At 39.7% G+C, this 15,604-nt stretch overlaps 1 protein-coding gene and 1 long non-coding RNA gene across 2 annotated transcripts; both read right to left on the bottom strand.

Moving 5' to 3' along the window:
* Positions 1-223: 223 nt before the first annotated feature.
* Positions 224-843, bottom strand: LOC121601404. Its single transcript, XR_006006094.1, has 3 exons — positions 653-843; positions 455-545; positions 224-390 (listed from the first exon to the last, which is right to left on the bottom strand). It is a non-coding gene; the product is annotated as an uncharacterized LOC121601404 (long non-coding RNA).
* Positions 844-4,988: 4,145 nt separating this feature from the next.
* On the bottom strand, positions 4,989-6,535 carry LOC121601409. Its single transcript, XM_041930227.1, has 2 exons — positions 5,370-6,535; positions 4,989-5,290 (listed from the first exon to the last, which is right to left on the bottom strand). The coding sequence occupies exons 1-2, from the start codon at positions 5,731-5,733 to the stop codon at positions 5,286-5,288; spliced, it is 369 nt and encodes a 122-aa protein (XP_041786161.1). The 5' UTR covers positions 5,734-6,535; the 3' UTR covers positions 4,989-5,285.
* Positions 6,536-15,604: the final 9,069 nt, after the last annotated feature.

Raw genomic sequence — 15,604 nt, 5'->3', positions numbered from 1 at the left:
TTTTTTTTTGAGAAGAAGCCCGCTTGGCAAAATGTCGCGCGACATGCATGCTTGAAATCGATGCTTGTTAACATTTTATTTCAAGCATCGTGAGTGTCCCAACGTGAGCACTGAGCACACCTCCCCTCATTCTCAATGCCGCGTTTTTGGTTAATCTTCACTCCCACCCTTTCTTTCCTTCTCCTCAACGGACACACCATTCCCGCGAGCGTAGACCGACCAAAAAATTCCAGGAAATTTTGACAGCAAGTGTGCAGTTTTTTATTCACAGTACTGTTTGGCAAAATATCAATTCTTGATGGCGCGTACTGGCGATCAAATCGTTAGCTGCTTGATCCACCGATGGTGCGTGCTGTTGGAAGAGAAACACTTGCTGTTTGATGCGTTTGCCTGAGGAATGAAAGACAATTGAGCATTAGAATGGTGAACAAAACTAGTACTATTTAAAACTTACCGATCACGAAGATATTTTAAATTAAACGGCGACTCTGTATACCCTATCCATCTGCTTTGATCTGTTATCAGGAGCTTTGGTGATGAAATAGCTACATGTGATGGAAAATAATAGAAGATTAAACAAACATTAAAAGCAATACGATTGATAGAACACAAACATCATTAGGAAGATTCTTCTTCTTATGCATGCACTTACCCGTAGATCATGTAACAAAACAAACTGCATTTACGCCTGCGATGACATCTTTCACGATTTACTTAATCACTTTTCTATTAACATTTCATAATTTTCACTGCATCTTCCGGCACCGATCCTTCCCAAATGAAATTTGCATTCGTTCTGGCAATGAGTTTCGAACGATCACAACACAGCGCGAGAGTGAAGAACACAAAGTAAATGGCACTATGTACAAATATTGATCATATGGTCAAAATAAAGTATAATGGAATTTATTTTACTTCAAATAAATTGATTTTATTCTGATTTACATTTCAAATATTGTTATCAGCCTAGTTGTGAACGTTTAAAATTATGATGAAGTGAAAACATCATTACCAGATAAATCAAACGACAATCGACGCATTTTGACCATTTCGAATTATGATCGTCTTTACACATAGTGTCATCTCTTGCGCTTTAGGGTCTCACGCTCAGAGCAAAAATTCTCCCATCTTCGCAAAGGTGGGAGCGATCGGCTATGGAGGGCTGGAGGAGTGCGAGTGTGTTTCTCATGCACACAGCGAAATTTTGGTCAACACCTCGATGGTGGGAGCATTTTTTCATGGGATGGGGTAGTGGAGTGCGAGTGTGTCGCATGATTCCTTTAAAACTAAGGCCAGGGGTAGCGAGAGGCATCAAAATTAGTTACTCTTTGCCAAGCGGGAGAAGGATGTAGAGTTCGCTATGGTTTCACATCGGTAGAGTTTGGTTGGTGTGTCGCGTCTTTGAGCGTATTGGACGCCCACCGTTACACTGAGATAAACCTTGGTCGGTGGTTGTCAAAAGTAACAAGATTGACAACGCCAACGACGGGGGAAATTAAGGGGACGCCACTCGAATGCCGGCAAGTAACTGAGGTGGAGTGATTTCGAAACCTAGAGAACCCAACATTTCTTCTCCATCTCCTCAAATTGAAATACAGTCAGTCCAAAAAGTATTCGTCTAGCTGAATATTTTGCAGAAAAAGGCGAATTATGGCCGCAATAGGAATGGGGTGGTAAAAGTAGTCATGGGGTTGATAAAGGGACCATCAATACACACGTTTTGCTAAAAAATAAGCATTTAAATAGTGCAATAGCAACCAAAATACATAAAAAACTAAAAAAGTCGTTTGATGGGCGTGCAAAAAGTATTCGTCCATCAGACTGTAATAAGTTTTATTATGTACGCTTTATTACGTATACGTCTGTTGCTCTCTAGTCCCCAAGCACGTCTGCTGGATCATTTCCAAGCAGCCAGAACTGTCATATATCAGTGTTGCCAGCAACCTTGCTTATTACACGCTTTCTTTTTTTTTTACAAATATTTAAAAAACTTATTATTAAAGCTAATTATCCTAATGCACTTAGTCTAATCCTATCAATATGAATCTATACTAACTAAATATCAAATATTCTTGGAGCACGAACGACGCGTCCACTTCGAGTTTTGTATGGGTTATCTGTATCTGGCTCATCTGATTGAGATTCGCTATTTTCAAGGTCTTCATTTAATGTTGATTCTGAATCACTCGCTGTACAACATGTGTCATAATCAGATTCTGTCCCTGTAACTGTTTCATTTGATTGATTTTCCAATGCCTCGGTATCTTGTGTTTCTATGCTTTTAGTTGGCTGATATCTATTTTCAACGTGAGATGCGGCCATACTTAAGGGTAAACCTACATGAATCTCATCTTTTTGATAGAATATGTCATTGCTATTTGGGATCAAATTTGCAGTTTTCACCAGAAATCTTCTATTCCGTCGAAAATGATTCCCAAAATTGTCTTGAACTATGTACGATCTACTGTTTACCTGACGAACGATTTTACCATTATTCCATTGTTTTCCTGTCTTTTTGAAATTCACTCTATCTCCTATGTTCAGGACTGGCAATGGTTTTGAAGCTCGATCATAGAATTTCTTTTGATGTTGTCGCATGGAAAATATTTTCCTTTCGATGAGTTTTTCATCAATGCAATTGCGATGTAACAACGCACTATTTGTGGGTAAGCGAGACTTAAGCTGGCGTCCAAAGAATAATTGTGCTGGAGAAAGACCCATTGTCGCTACTGTTGTGGTGTTATACTCTAGAAGCCGATATTGAAAATATTTGATATCGTCAGCTTCATAGCATCGTTTGATTATATTTTAGCAATAGCTACACCTTTTTCTGCTAGTCCGTTACTTTGAGGGTTTCTTGGGCTAGAAAATGATATGTTAATATTTGTATCATTGCTATACGTTACAAATGCAGTAGAATTGAATGGAACATTGTCACACCTGATTTGCGTGGGATACCCATATTCACAAAACACGCAATCTAAGACTTCCAGGACACATCTTATTGATTTTTCATTTAACTGCCTAGAAATAAGATACCCTGAATATGCATCTATAATTACGATATGATCATTCCCTGCGTATTCATATAAATCTATACCCACTCTCTCAAATGGATAACTAGGAGGTGTGTCTTATAAAAGGGGTTCTTTTTGTTGGTTACGTGTAAACTTTTCGCAAACCTGGCATGCTTTAACAAGTTCAGTGATATCATTCGACATACCGGGCCAAAAAAACTGGGACCTAGCTCTTGCGAGAGTTTTTTCTATGCCTAGATGAGGAGCGTGCAACCATTTGGAAATAGTTGGTTGCATGAGAGTAGGAACAACCAATCGATGCTCTTTGAACAACAATCCATTTTCAAAATGAAGCAAGTGTCGATGCTTATAAAACAATTGTCCTAATGAATCTAGTTGATGATATGACGGCCAGCCCTGTTTGACATAATTAACAATTTGTTTGTATCTTTCATCATCATTGAGTTTACCGACATAGTAATTATAATTATCAGTCGATAAGCATGCTTTATTGGAAATTGCATGAATTTCGTTGCTAAAGTCTTTATTGTCTGGCAGTGCTGCTCGTGAGAGACAGTCAGCTATAAGTAATTCCTTACCAGGTGTGTATTTTATGATCATTCCTGGATACTTCAATAGATGGAGGAACATTCGTTGCAAACGAGGAGTAACATCATCAATATCACGTTTAACCAGAGCTTCTAGTGGCTTGTGGTCCGATTGAACAGTGAATTCGTGACCATATAAAAAGTGATGAAATCGTTCACAAGCAAAAACAATAGCCAAGAGTTCTTTTTCTATTTGTGCCCACTTTTGTTCACTTTTGGATAGTGTGCGAGATGCATATGCTATGGCCTTTCCATTCTGCATTAAAACACTCCCTAAACCATCTTTAGAACTGTCTGTTTGAACTATTATAGGCTTGTCAATATCAAACATTGCTAGCACAGGTTGATTGGTAATCGTCTCTAATATATCGTCAACCTCACGTTCGTGTTGCTCGGTCCAAGACCATTCAACATCATTGCGAGACAGTTGTCGCAGTAAGGCGGTTCGTTTGGATAGATTTGGGATAAATTTACCTAGATATTTTAGCAATCCCAGAAGACGAAGCACCTCTGACTTATTTTTTGGTCGGGGCATATTAACAATTGCATTTATGTAAGATTGATCTGGTCTTATTTTACTATCAGATAATATATGACCCATGAACTTGATCTCATCAGTTCTGTATTGGGTTTTGCTAGAGTTAAATTTTATGTTATTTTGTCTAGCTCTTTCAAGAACAATTGATAGTGTTTTGTCATGTTCCTCAAAATCCTTTCCAGTAATGGCCACATCATCAAAATATACTTCAACTCCAGGAATATCCCCAAATATTTTTACCATTCTTTGTTGGAACATTTCTGGTGCACTACTTATTCCAAACGGGACATGATTCCAACGGAATCTACCATACGGTGTCATAAACGTGGTTAGATCCGAACTTTTTCTATCTAGTTTCAACTGCCAAAACCCATTTTTAAGATCTAATACGGTAAATTTTTTTTTCCTGTAATACGACTTAGAAGATCTTCTGACTTTGGGATAAGAAAATGTTCCCTTTTGATACATTCATTCAATGGTTTCGGATCTAGACAAATACGTAAAGCACCATTAGGTTTTTCGACAATTTGCATATTGTTCACCCAATCTGTAGGGTATTCAACCGAACTAATAATCCCTAAAGATTCCATATTTTTAAGCTCATCTTTTAAACGAGAGTGCAGGCTAATTGGTATGCGCTTTTTGTAATGCAAGGAGGGAGTGGAGTTTTCTTTAAGCGCTATAGTGCATTCCCCTGGAAGGTTTCCCAGGCCTTCAAAAAGATCTGCATTTGAATCAATGAACGTTTTCCTGTCTGATGGAAAAGACTGAGATGATTCTATACTATTCAAGCGTTTCAGCAATCCAAATGCTATACATGTTTGTAATCCCAATATTGGTTGAAGATTGTCATCTACAACAAGGAAATTAGCTGATAATGCGTTTTTGGTTTGTCAACACAAGTAAGACGAATCTGACCGTGTATTTGTATACGATTATTGTTATAATCCACAACATTAAATGTACGCTCTTTCGACAACGGTAAGTTCATACGGGTAACCACGCTAACAGGAATGCAATTGACATCTGCACCGGTATCAAGCTTAAATTCCACTGGCCAGTCCTGAATTAGGTATCGTTTAGTCCATTTGTAATTGGAACCCACTGTTGCTACGTTACAGTTTACTCTACAATAATAATTATTATGAAATTCATAAGAATCCCTATTTTCCATACCCTCACAATAAACATCTCTAACAATGTTACCTGAATCAGCCCACGCGATCATGTGTACATCTTTGTCGTTCCTTTGCTTCACTTCATGCGTTGTTCGTACCGGTTCCCGTGAGATGTCACTGTTGCTGTTGATTTTCGGAGCTTTGCAGAATTTCATGAAATGTCCCCGCTTTCCGCAATCGTTACAGGTCACATTCTTCGCAGGACAATAACGACGATGACTCCCGTTAAAAGGTTGTCCACAATTATAGCAGCTTGCCTTATGAAGTTCACTACGCTGAATTGTGTCCATTTTCCAATTTCCAGCATCTTTTTCTACACTATTGAGGTGATGTACATCGTTGGTCTGAATTAGCTGCTTGTGTTTTGATGCAGCCTCATACGTTTTACACATTTCTACGACGTTTTTAAGCGGCTAGTCTTTTGCATCCAACAATTTTAGCTGCAACGTTTTATTCTGGATGCCGACTATAATACGATCACGAAGCATTCGGTCAGCATAGGATGCGTGACAATTTGCACACTCAAATTCGCAAAATGCCATTTGTTTTCGTAGTGCCGTTTCAAACTCTGCAAAGGGTTGATTTTCTTTCTGCTCTATGAGGTTGAATTTGAACGCTTCAATGGCCAAATTTTTTCTTGGAAGACAGTAAGAATCAAAAGCAGTAATGACGTCATCCAATGTTCTGCCTATTTCTTCTTTTTTAGCAGCATCTCCCTTATCATCTTTTTTTGCATTGTTTTCGACAATTTCACCGAACATTGCCTTCATGTCTCCGTTGCTGGGAAATAATGTGTTGTATATTTCAACTCCGTGATCACCAACTAGCCATAAAAAGATCGCGATCTTGTTCCGCTCGTCCTCGTTGATTTTGTTATTCGCAATCATATAGATGTGAAACTGCTGCTTCCATTTTGGCCATTCTTTTGCCAAATCTGAGCAATCCAGCGCTCTTGGTAAGCGGTCTGCTGAATTTGCCGCCATCTTGCTGCTTCTTTTCTTCTCTTGATACACGCAATATGCGACTTTAATATGCATTTGTTCTGCTGCCAAACGACAATAAATCCACTATTTACCGGATATTGGACGATACTTTCCCGTTTGCTTTTAGGTTCCGAGAGTTCTTACACTTCTGACACCATGTAATAAGTTTTATTATGTACGCTTTATTACGTATACGTCTGTTGCTCTCTAGTCCCCAAGCACGTCTGCTGGATCATTCCCCAAGCAGCCAGAACTGTCATATATCAGTGTTGCCAGCAACCTTGCTTATTACACAGACTTTTGGCATAATATGCGTAAGAAAACAAAGGTTATGGAATCAAAAAATGTCCTGATCGTGTTTCTTATTGCATTTATGACTATTGGTGACTACTTGCACAACGCAAGAACTCATTTGAACCTTTAAAAAGGCGTATTTTTGATCCACTTATCCTACAAGACTTGTTCCAATTATTCTCTGGTAGAAATATTGCATTTCCGGACTACGTGCCCAAGTTCCATTGAAAAAATGGCAACTGATATCATATTGAGAGTCTACTAAATCATTTTCATCAGTTTGGTTTCAGCACGTTTGACGTTTCGGGCAAATGACAATGCCCTGTATGTTCTCCAGTTCGACTGTTCTTGAAACATGTGATGCATTTTAAGTAAAATTTCTGAGAACTGGGACTCAAAGTACTTAAAAACTGCATTAATATGTTTCCCCATCTCGTCTCCAATCATTTTGAATCATTTTCTAGCTCACCTTTCCTCACTGAGTCCTAGTATCATGACACCATAGTGCTACCGTTACACGAGAGTTTGTTGCTGCATCTTAGTAGACTGTTTTTGCTATGGTAGACGTCGGCCGTATGACCTTGGCGATTTAAACATGTTTTAAAATGTTAGTAGAGCCTAATTTGAAATAAATTCCTGCATTATTTGATGCACCTTAACAGATTTGGCCACTTTCTGTGTATAGTATTATTCAAACAAAACATGTTTGTAACTACTCACTCATTCAAGCTATTACATGACCAGCTACGATGAAATGCAGCATGACCCATCAACCAAATGTGACCCATCTCTTTTCCTGATCTTATGGGCCATCACAAAATGCATTGATTCCTTGGTAATATTTTATTTTTTGGACATTAAACCGCTTCTTTCGTTAGATTAACCGTCAAGAATGGCTGCTTACATGGCAGTTTGTAACACAATTAGTGTCAGAAAAATGGCCAAACTCTGATCAAATGAAGGAACGAGGTCTCCCACACCTTTTGTAACCTTCAAAAATGAGAAGGATAGGTTATGCATAAGTTAAATATACGATGTTCGCCATCATGCTCCAATCATTTAACTCCCCCGCTTTTAGTGCCTCTCTGACCGCTTGAAGTCCAATTGAAACAACAGAAATGCTTTAATTTAGAAGGAAGTCACCAGCAGATTGATAATAATAAATTTAATTCACGTCTACGTAGTGTGTGTCCAGCGTAAATAATTTAAAAGCTAGATGGACGAATACTTTTTGCGCGCCCATCAAACGACTTTTTTAGTTTTTTATGTATTTTGGTTGCTATTGCACTATTTAAATGCTTATTTTTGAGCAAAACATGTGTATCGATGGTCCCTTTATCAAACCTCATCATTACTTTTATCGCTCCATACGTATTGCGGCCATAATTCGCCTTTTTCTGTAAAATATTCAGCTAGACGAATACTTTTGGACTGACCGTATGCCTATTGTACCTGCGAAATACTTACACACAAAGTATGCTTATAAAAATATATGGATAGGCAGAACGCAGTGCTGGGAGAGAGAGTGGCCACTCGGCGTGGAACAGCCAAAAAAGATCGTCAATGAAGACATCTTCTTTGAAAACGACTACGCGCTGGATCGTTTAGTATCGTGGCCAGCCAACTTCGGCCTGGCGAGTTTGGTGCGCTACAAAATAACGGAGCCAGCTATTCGACGTATGGACCCGATAAGGTTCATACAAAATAATTGATTAAATACCTACAGGTGGTCCCCGAGATACACGGTACCTCTTACACGCGGATTCGGAGATACGCGGTTTTCCAAATTTGACTGTTCTTTGAGCAAATTGTACTGATTTGACACATCCATTGTAAAATACCAAATAATTTCCGTATTGATCAAATGTGAAATACCATTTCAAAAGGTTTAAAACTGTTCAATTCAGTAGAAATATATCAAACAATTAATTTGGTGGTTACACAACCCCCTACTTGCAAAATTGCACGAAAATTAGGGATATTTTGGCGGGAAATCACGAGATTCGACTTACGCGGAAATTCGAGATACGCGGTATTTTGCGGCCGTTTTCGGTCCCCATTAACCGTGTATCTCGGGGACCGCCTGTATTGTCTTCCAGCATCCTTGCGCTCAGTTTATATTTTTTTCTGTTGGCTGTTGCGAAAATTCACACGATACGAAACAAAGCTGTACGAGCAATGGTAAGACAACTGGCATATTTACCCGCTGAATATGTCTCAAACCCCTCTTCATGTAAACTTCGTCGCATACTTGTGGACAAGCTACCAGATGCCAAAGTAGCACATGAAAATCAGCAACTTTGTTGGACCAGAATCTGGGCTAATATGCAAAGTTTTGATTTATCAGCACAACAATGAGCTACTCTATACATGCTAGCAAATGGTAAAGTGTCACATGGAGAGCTCTTGTTTCGAATGGGAAGAAGGGCTTCCAATCAATGTTCGTTTTGTCCCCAAATGGAAAGTCTGGAACACAAATTTGCTTGCTGTAGTAGAGTAGCGGCGGCTTGGGCACTGCTGCAGCAAGAAATAATTTCAATAGCTCCAGGAGGCCCCTATCTGTTCAATAGTCTGCGATTTCCAGAACTAGCAGGAGTTGGTCTGGGAATACGTATATGTATTCTTAGGTTGTTTGCTAACTACATTTTCCAAATCGTTGATAACAACGATGATGTGATAGATTTAGTCGTCCTTAAGTGTGTACTACTTTTGTAAATGTAAAGTTTTTTTGTAAATATCCACTCTAGTAAATAGAAATTAATCTGCACACGCAAATAAATATATTTATATAAAAAAAAGCAATCGGAAACAATTCAGCCAACATCAACTGGCAATCCTGAATAGGAACCCAAATAACCAAGATACCGAAAACGCCACCAATTCCCTGTACTAACAATCCAGTTCCATGAAACAAAGCCAAAGCACTGTCAGTTTGGTGGGTTAAACCATAAATAACCAAGATACCGAAAACGCCACCAATTTCCTGTACTAACAATCCAGTTGCATGAAACAAAGCCACAGCACTGTCAGTTTGGTGGGTTAAACCATACGGCCGCAGAAGAGGCTACTTCAGTGTTGTTAAAATAAGTTTTTATACACGGGTAATTCATTTGCTAAACATGTTCCACCCCAAAATATGTTTAATTATGCAAAGGAAGCAATGAAACGTGGTTTATGTTTGTTTATTGTAAAACATATTTGTGTGTGTTTGTTTACATGCAAATGGACTCATCCATTTCGCTGGTCAGTGGACAGTTTTTAGATTTAAAATATTGACGAAGTTATGCTGTGATATAAGTGAATGAGGTAAAGTAATCGATGTGTTAAAATCCTGTTAAGCATATTTACCCTAGCCCGCCCTTGATCCATCTTTTCCTCGTCAACATGTTTGGAAAAGGTGGGCCAAGCGCGTGCAAGGTCAATACATATGATCGGAACTGATAGCTCCGATTGTTCTAAAATTTGGTGGGTTAACGACTGAATCGACCACCACTAATCCACGTGGGTTTGAAGTGGCTTTACAGTGGGTTAAGACCGATTTGGTTATTTGGGAATGAACCATTTTTTATAATTCATGATCTTTTCTAACTATCAGAAATTATGCTACTACCCAACTACCCACAAATCCACTTAACGACCACTAAACGGGTTCTAAACGATTCAAGCTCCCTACCTAAACGGAATATAGAAAGACTTCGTTTAGCAGACGGACTTTAAAATAGCCAAAAGCTGGTGGCGCCATCTGTTGGTAGGATACCCAACCAGTGGAGCTTCCTCGCTTGGAAAGCTTTCTCATTTCCTCTGTATTATTGTATCCGTATTCATAAACGATGCGCAATCTCAGATTGAACCAAACATCAAATAGAATAAATGTCATCATAGTCATTCCACACTGTTGAAATTCAAAGAGATTTATGAAAATAGTACCAAATTTTCTTTTATTTTATACTTTATGTGACATCCCAAATATCCAAATCGTCCTTAACCCACTGTAAAACCACTTCAAACCCACGTGGGTTTGTGGTGTTCGATTCAGTCGTTAACCCACCAAATTTTAGAACAATCGGAGCTGCCAGTTCCGATCCGATGTATTTATCTTGCCCACCCTTAACCCACCTTTTCCAAAAATGCTTTGAGGAAAAGTTTGGTCAAGGGTTGGTTTAGGTCAATATGCTGGACAGGATTCCCAAATAACCAAAAGCCTGAAATCGCCACCAATTTTAAAATTTTAGAACACAGTTCATTTGATTCAAGCTAACTTGAAATGCTGAATTGTCGTTTCATTGTATGAATCTGTTTGGGTTTTCAACCCCGAGAATTGAACTATACGATTGTATAAACGCTTGGACGAGGTGATGAATTGGTTACTTGACAGAAGAAGCTGAAGAAAAAAATAAAATTCATTGTAGAACACACATGTTTTGGTAACCTAGCAGGAGGTCCCCAAAAGAAAAATAAGATGCTATCGAAAAATATCCGAACTGGAACTTGTACAAAAAAAGGGATAAGACGCACGCAGCATTCTTCAATGCACATGATGAAACATCAGATACTGCGCCTATCGCTTGTACAGGTGTATATGTTGTTTACGTTTTCATATTTTACCCTCCATTCAATAGCGTATCACGAGAAGATTCTATCTATTAAACTATCTTCTTTTATGAATATAGATATAGAAAATAGTACGGCAGATTTAGATGTTGCAATGGAGCGTGAAGAAGACATGAATGACGAAGAGGAATCAGATCAGGAAACATCATCAATACATGAGAGTGATAAAATGGATTTCTCCAATATGTCCTTGGAAGATTGCATAAAATGTTATGCTTTGTCAACAAATCAGTCAAACATCGCAATCAATCTGCTGTCTAATATAGTATCAGCTAACCTGCGACGAAGCCTACCAAAATCTGCTCGAACTCTTCTGAAGACCAGGAGGAATAATGACGATATTCCCAACTAGTGATGGGTAAAGTTGGCAAAAATCCGGAGTCGACTCCGATCCGACTCCGTTAAATTCGGAATCGACTCCGGAAGGTAGGTCCGCGCTGCAATATCCGGAGTCGGTCGGAATCGTCCGGAGTCGTACGTAGTCGCCCGGAGTCGGAGTCATCCGGAGTCGTCCGGAGTCGCCCAGAGTCGGAGTCGTCCGGAGTCGTTCGGAGTCGTTCGGAGTCGTCGGAGTCGTTCGGAGTCGTCCGGAGTCGCCCGGAGTCGCCCGGAGTCGGAGTCGTTCGGAGTCGCTCGGAGTCGTTGGAATCGTTCGGATTCGTCCGGAGCCGCCCAGAGTCGCCCGGAGTCGGAGTCGTTCGGAGTCGTTTGGAGTCGTCCGGAGTCGTTGGGAGTCAGATTCGTCCGGAGTCGTTCAGAGTCGTTCGGAGTCGTTCGGAGTCGTTCGGAGTCGTCGGAGTCGTTCGGAGTCGTCCGGAGTCGCCCGGAGTCGCCCGGAGTCGGAGTCGTTCGGAGTCGTTTGGAGTCGTTCGGAGTCGTTCGGAGTCGTTTGGAGTCGTCCGGAGTCGTTCGAAGTCGTTCGGAGTCGTCCGGAGTCGTTCGGAGTCGTTTGGAGTCGGAGTCGTCCGGAGTCATTCGTAGGACTCCGACGACTCCGAACGACTCCGAACGACTCCGAACGACTCCAAACGACTCCGATCGACTCCGAACGACTCCGGACGACTCCGAACGACTCCAAACGACTCCGAACGACTCCAAACGACTCCGAACGACTCCGAACGACTCCGGACGACTCCGGACGACTCCGAACGACTCCGACTCCGGACGACTCTGACGACTCCGAACGACTCCGAACGACTCCGAACGACTCCGAACGACTCCGAACGACTCTGAACAACTCCGGACGACTCCGACTCCGAACGACTCCGAACGACTCCGGACGACTCCGAACGACTCCGGACGACTCCGAAAGACTCCGAACGACTCCGAACGACTCCAACTCCGGGTGGCTCCGGACGACTCCGGACGACTCCGAACGACTCCGACAACTCCGAGCGACTCCGAACTACTCCGAACGACTCCGAATGACTCCGGACGACTCCGGACGACTCCGGACGACTCCGAACCACTCCGACGACTCCGAACGACTCCGGGCGACTCCGAACGACTACGAATGACTCCGGACGACTCCGACTCCAAACGACTCCGAACGACTCCGGACGACTCCGAACGACTTCGAACGACTCCGGACGACTCCAAACGACTCCGAACGACTCCGAACGACTCCAAACGACTCCGAACGACTCCGACTCCGGGCGGATCTAGTGGTTCCATTTTGCCGGAGTCGGAATCGAACTAACAATAGTCGGAGTCGGATCGGAGTCGTGGGTGCGCTCCATACAGCACATCACTATTCCCAACATTCCCGGAGGCCAATTATGGTATTACGGTGTTGCTCAAAACATTAGAAACTTCTACAGTTAATAGCATATAGCATATAATTGCATACGAACACTCATATTTGGCTTCAATTTCTAGGTCTAGTGTACCAAATATTACAACGTTATCAATCAACATTTCGATTGATGGATTACCATTGTACAAAAGTAGTAGAACACAGTTTTGGCCCATATTGATGGATATTGTGGAACTAGAAAATGTTCCAGTTATGACTGTGGGTATATTTTGTGGTCAAAGCAAACCAACAAACGTGCAGGACTATTTGAAAAAGTTGGTGGATGAGCTGAAAGATAAATGGCATTTTGATCAATTCTGCTTAAATCAAAATCAATTTGCGTGCCATTATTGCGGATGAACCTGCTCGAGCATTTATTAAGGGTATGTTAATTGGATTTGGTACATGACTTATAATTAATATTTAATTTTCTATCATTTCTCAGGATGTGCATATTTTAATGCTACTCATGGATGTATGAAGTGTACCTGCGAAGGAGAGTTTAGTCCCCTTTCAAATACAACAACTTTTAAAAGCATCAATGCCCCTCTTCGTACTGATAAAAAATTTCGCACTGAGCAAACCCAGATCATGTAAAAGTAATCTCTCCTCTTTTAGAAATACCCGATGTCATAGTTTCAGAATCCCTACATTTATTTTACTTAGGTATATTGAAAAGACTTTTATTTGGATGGAGAGTTAGGGCAAGTTAGGGAAATGTTACAAATGGTCTGGTATGCAATGCGATTGTGTATCAGAGTACCTAATAGGTATAGAATTGCCATCGGAAATACATAGAAGGTTTAGACGATTAGATGAGTTGAAAAATTGGAAAGGTACTGAGCTAGCATCATTTTTACACTACGCTGGATTGGTGGTTTTGAAGGTACTTCCATCTGAAGCTTACGAACATTTTCTGCTACTTTTTTGTGCAGTTACGATGCTCTCATCTAATGAATTTAAAAAAATTGGCACGTAGCTGGTAAAATGTTGGAAACATTTGTCATCCAGTATGGACAAATATATGGCCAACAATATCTTACTAGTAACGTACATAATTTGCTGCACGTTTTGGATGAAGTTCGACATTTTGGACCACTTCCTTCACTCACCGCCACCGATATGAAAACAAATTACAGTTTATGAAAAAATCTCTTCGTGGAACCAATAGACCTTTAGCTTAGGTCGCCAATAGAATTATTGAACTTCAAATTTTTTTTATGATAGCAAATAATACAGTACTATCTTACACATTCACTAAGAATAACAAAACAAACGATTTATTTGTAACTTCTGGATTCCTCTTGCAAAACAACAATCGAAATGGTTGGTTCTTAACTTTAGACAAGCAAATAATTCGTTACCATTCTTTTGTTTTCGAATCTGAAACAGAGATTAGAATTGAAGGTTTTGTTTTGCCAGGCAATACAGACTATTTTCAGTATCCCATAAAATCTAATCATCTATATGTTTTTCGGGGAAACCGGCGCGACTTAAGAAAAAAATCTTCTATGTTTAAGTTAAGTGATATTAAATGCAAGCTAGCTGCTGTAACAACAAATGATGGCGATGAACATGTTTTTGTACCTTTATTGCATACGTTACGATGAGTACGAAATGTCAATAAAAAAACAATAACATGTGAATAATTACATTGAAATATTGTTTTTATAAATTTATACAATTTTATTTTATTTTTATTTTTAGTTCACAGTCACAGAGTATGTTAAGTAAATAAATTCGTCACAATTATGTTGTGAGTTACTAGAACTATGTTAAAGATTCAATATATCACATTTCATGGTGTTTGAAAGTATGTTTAGTTGATTTTCTTAATCCTTTATTATTAAGTCACTTCTGTGCCTACTTTAACGTATCCTTGAAAAAGTTTGCAACTGCATTCAAAGAAAGCTGTTCATCATTAGTAGACCCTATTTCTTAAAAATGTTATCATCATTTGATATGATTGAAACTGTATCTTGCTCCCAGTTCTTCCTACACCTGCCCAACTACATTTCGTTAAAAAGGTTTTGTCAAATAGAATGTCCAATGCTTGTATCAATCTATTATGGCCTTTTTTGTTTGATATCAAAAAATCTAGCCAATCAAATATTGTTCGCATGTTGGTAAATGACTCTAGATCTTTGTTAAGTTTTTCGAGATCTTCCAACGTCTTTATAGTTTTAATATTAGCATGCTTTTCTTTTAGATGTGGAGGCACAAGAGGACATGTCTTATCAAGCAAAATATTCATTTGGGTGATGAGAGTTGCTTGCATCTTTTCTATTCTTGAAAGCCTGTTATCTATTTCGTTTAATTGCTGGGTATGGTCATAGTCTCCTTTTTGGTTTTGTGTATGTCTAGGAACATTGTTGTTTTCATCTATGAGTAGATGATTGCTTTTTACTAAATTATTTGGATCACAGGGGATATAAGAGTGAGGGTATTGTGCATTAGCATCGTCCATATTTTCAAGCATTTGATAGCCATGGTTTGAGCATACAGTTGTTACCGAGTCGTTTGTCGTATCACATTTATCATTTGCGTCATTTTCATGAAGCCATTCTTCTGTAGAGTATT

The sequence above is a fragment of the Anopheles merus genome, unplaced genomic scaffold (genome assembly GCF_017562075.2).
Source record: "Anopheles merus strain MAF unplaced genomic scaffold, AmerM5.1 LNR4000086, whole genome shotgun sequence".
Lineage (NCBI taxonomy): Eukaryota > Metazoa > Arthropoda > Insecta > Diptera > Culicidae > Anopheles > Anopheles merus.
This window is presented reverse-complemented; position numbering and strand designations above follow the sequence as displayed.

Bases quoted from the DNA above. Each gene is read 5' to 3' on its own strand.
- LOC121601409 (XM_041930227.1), bottom strand. From the start codon at position 5,733: ATGTGTAAAACGTATGAGGCTGCATCAAAACACAAGCAGCTAATTCAG.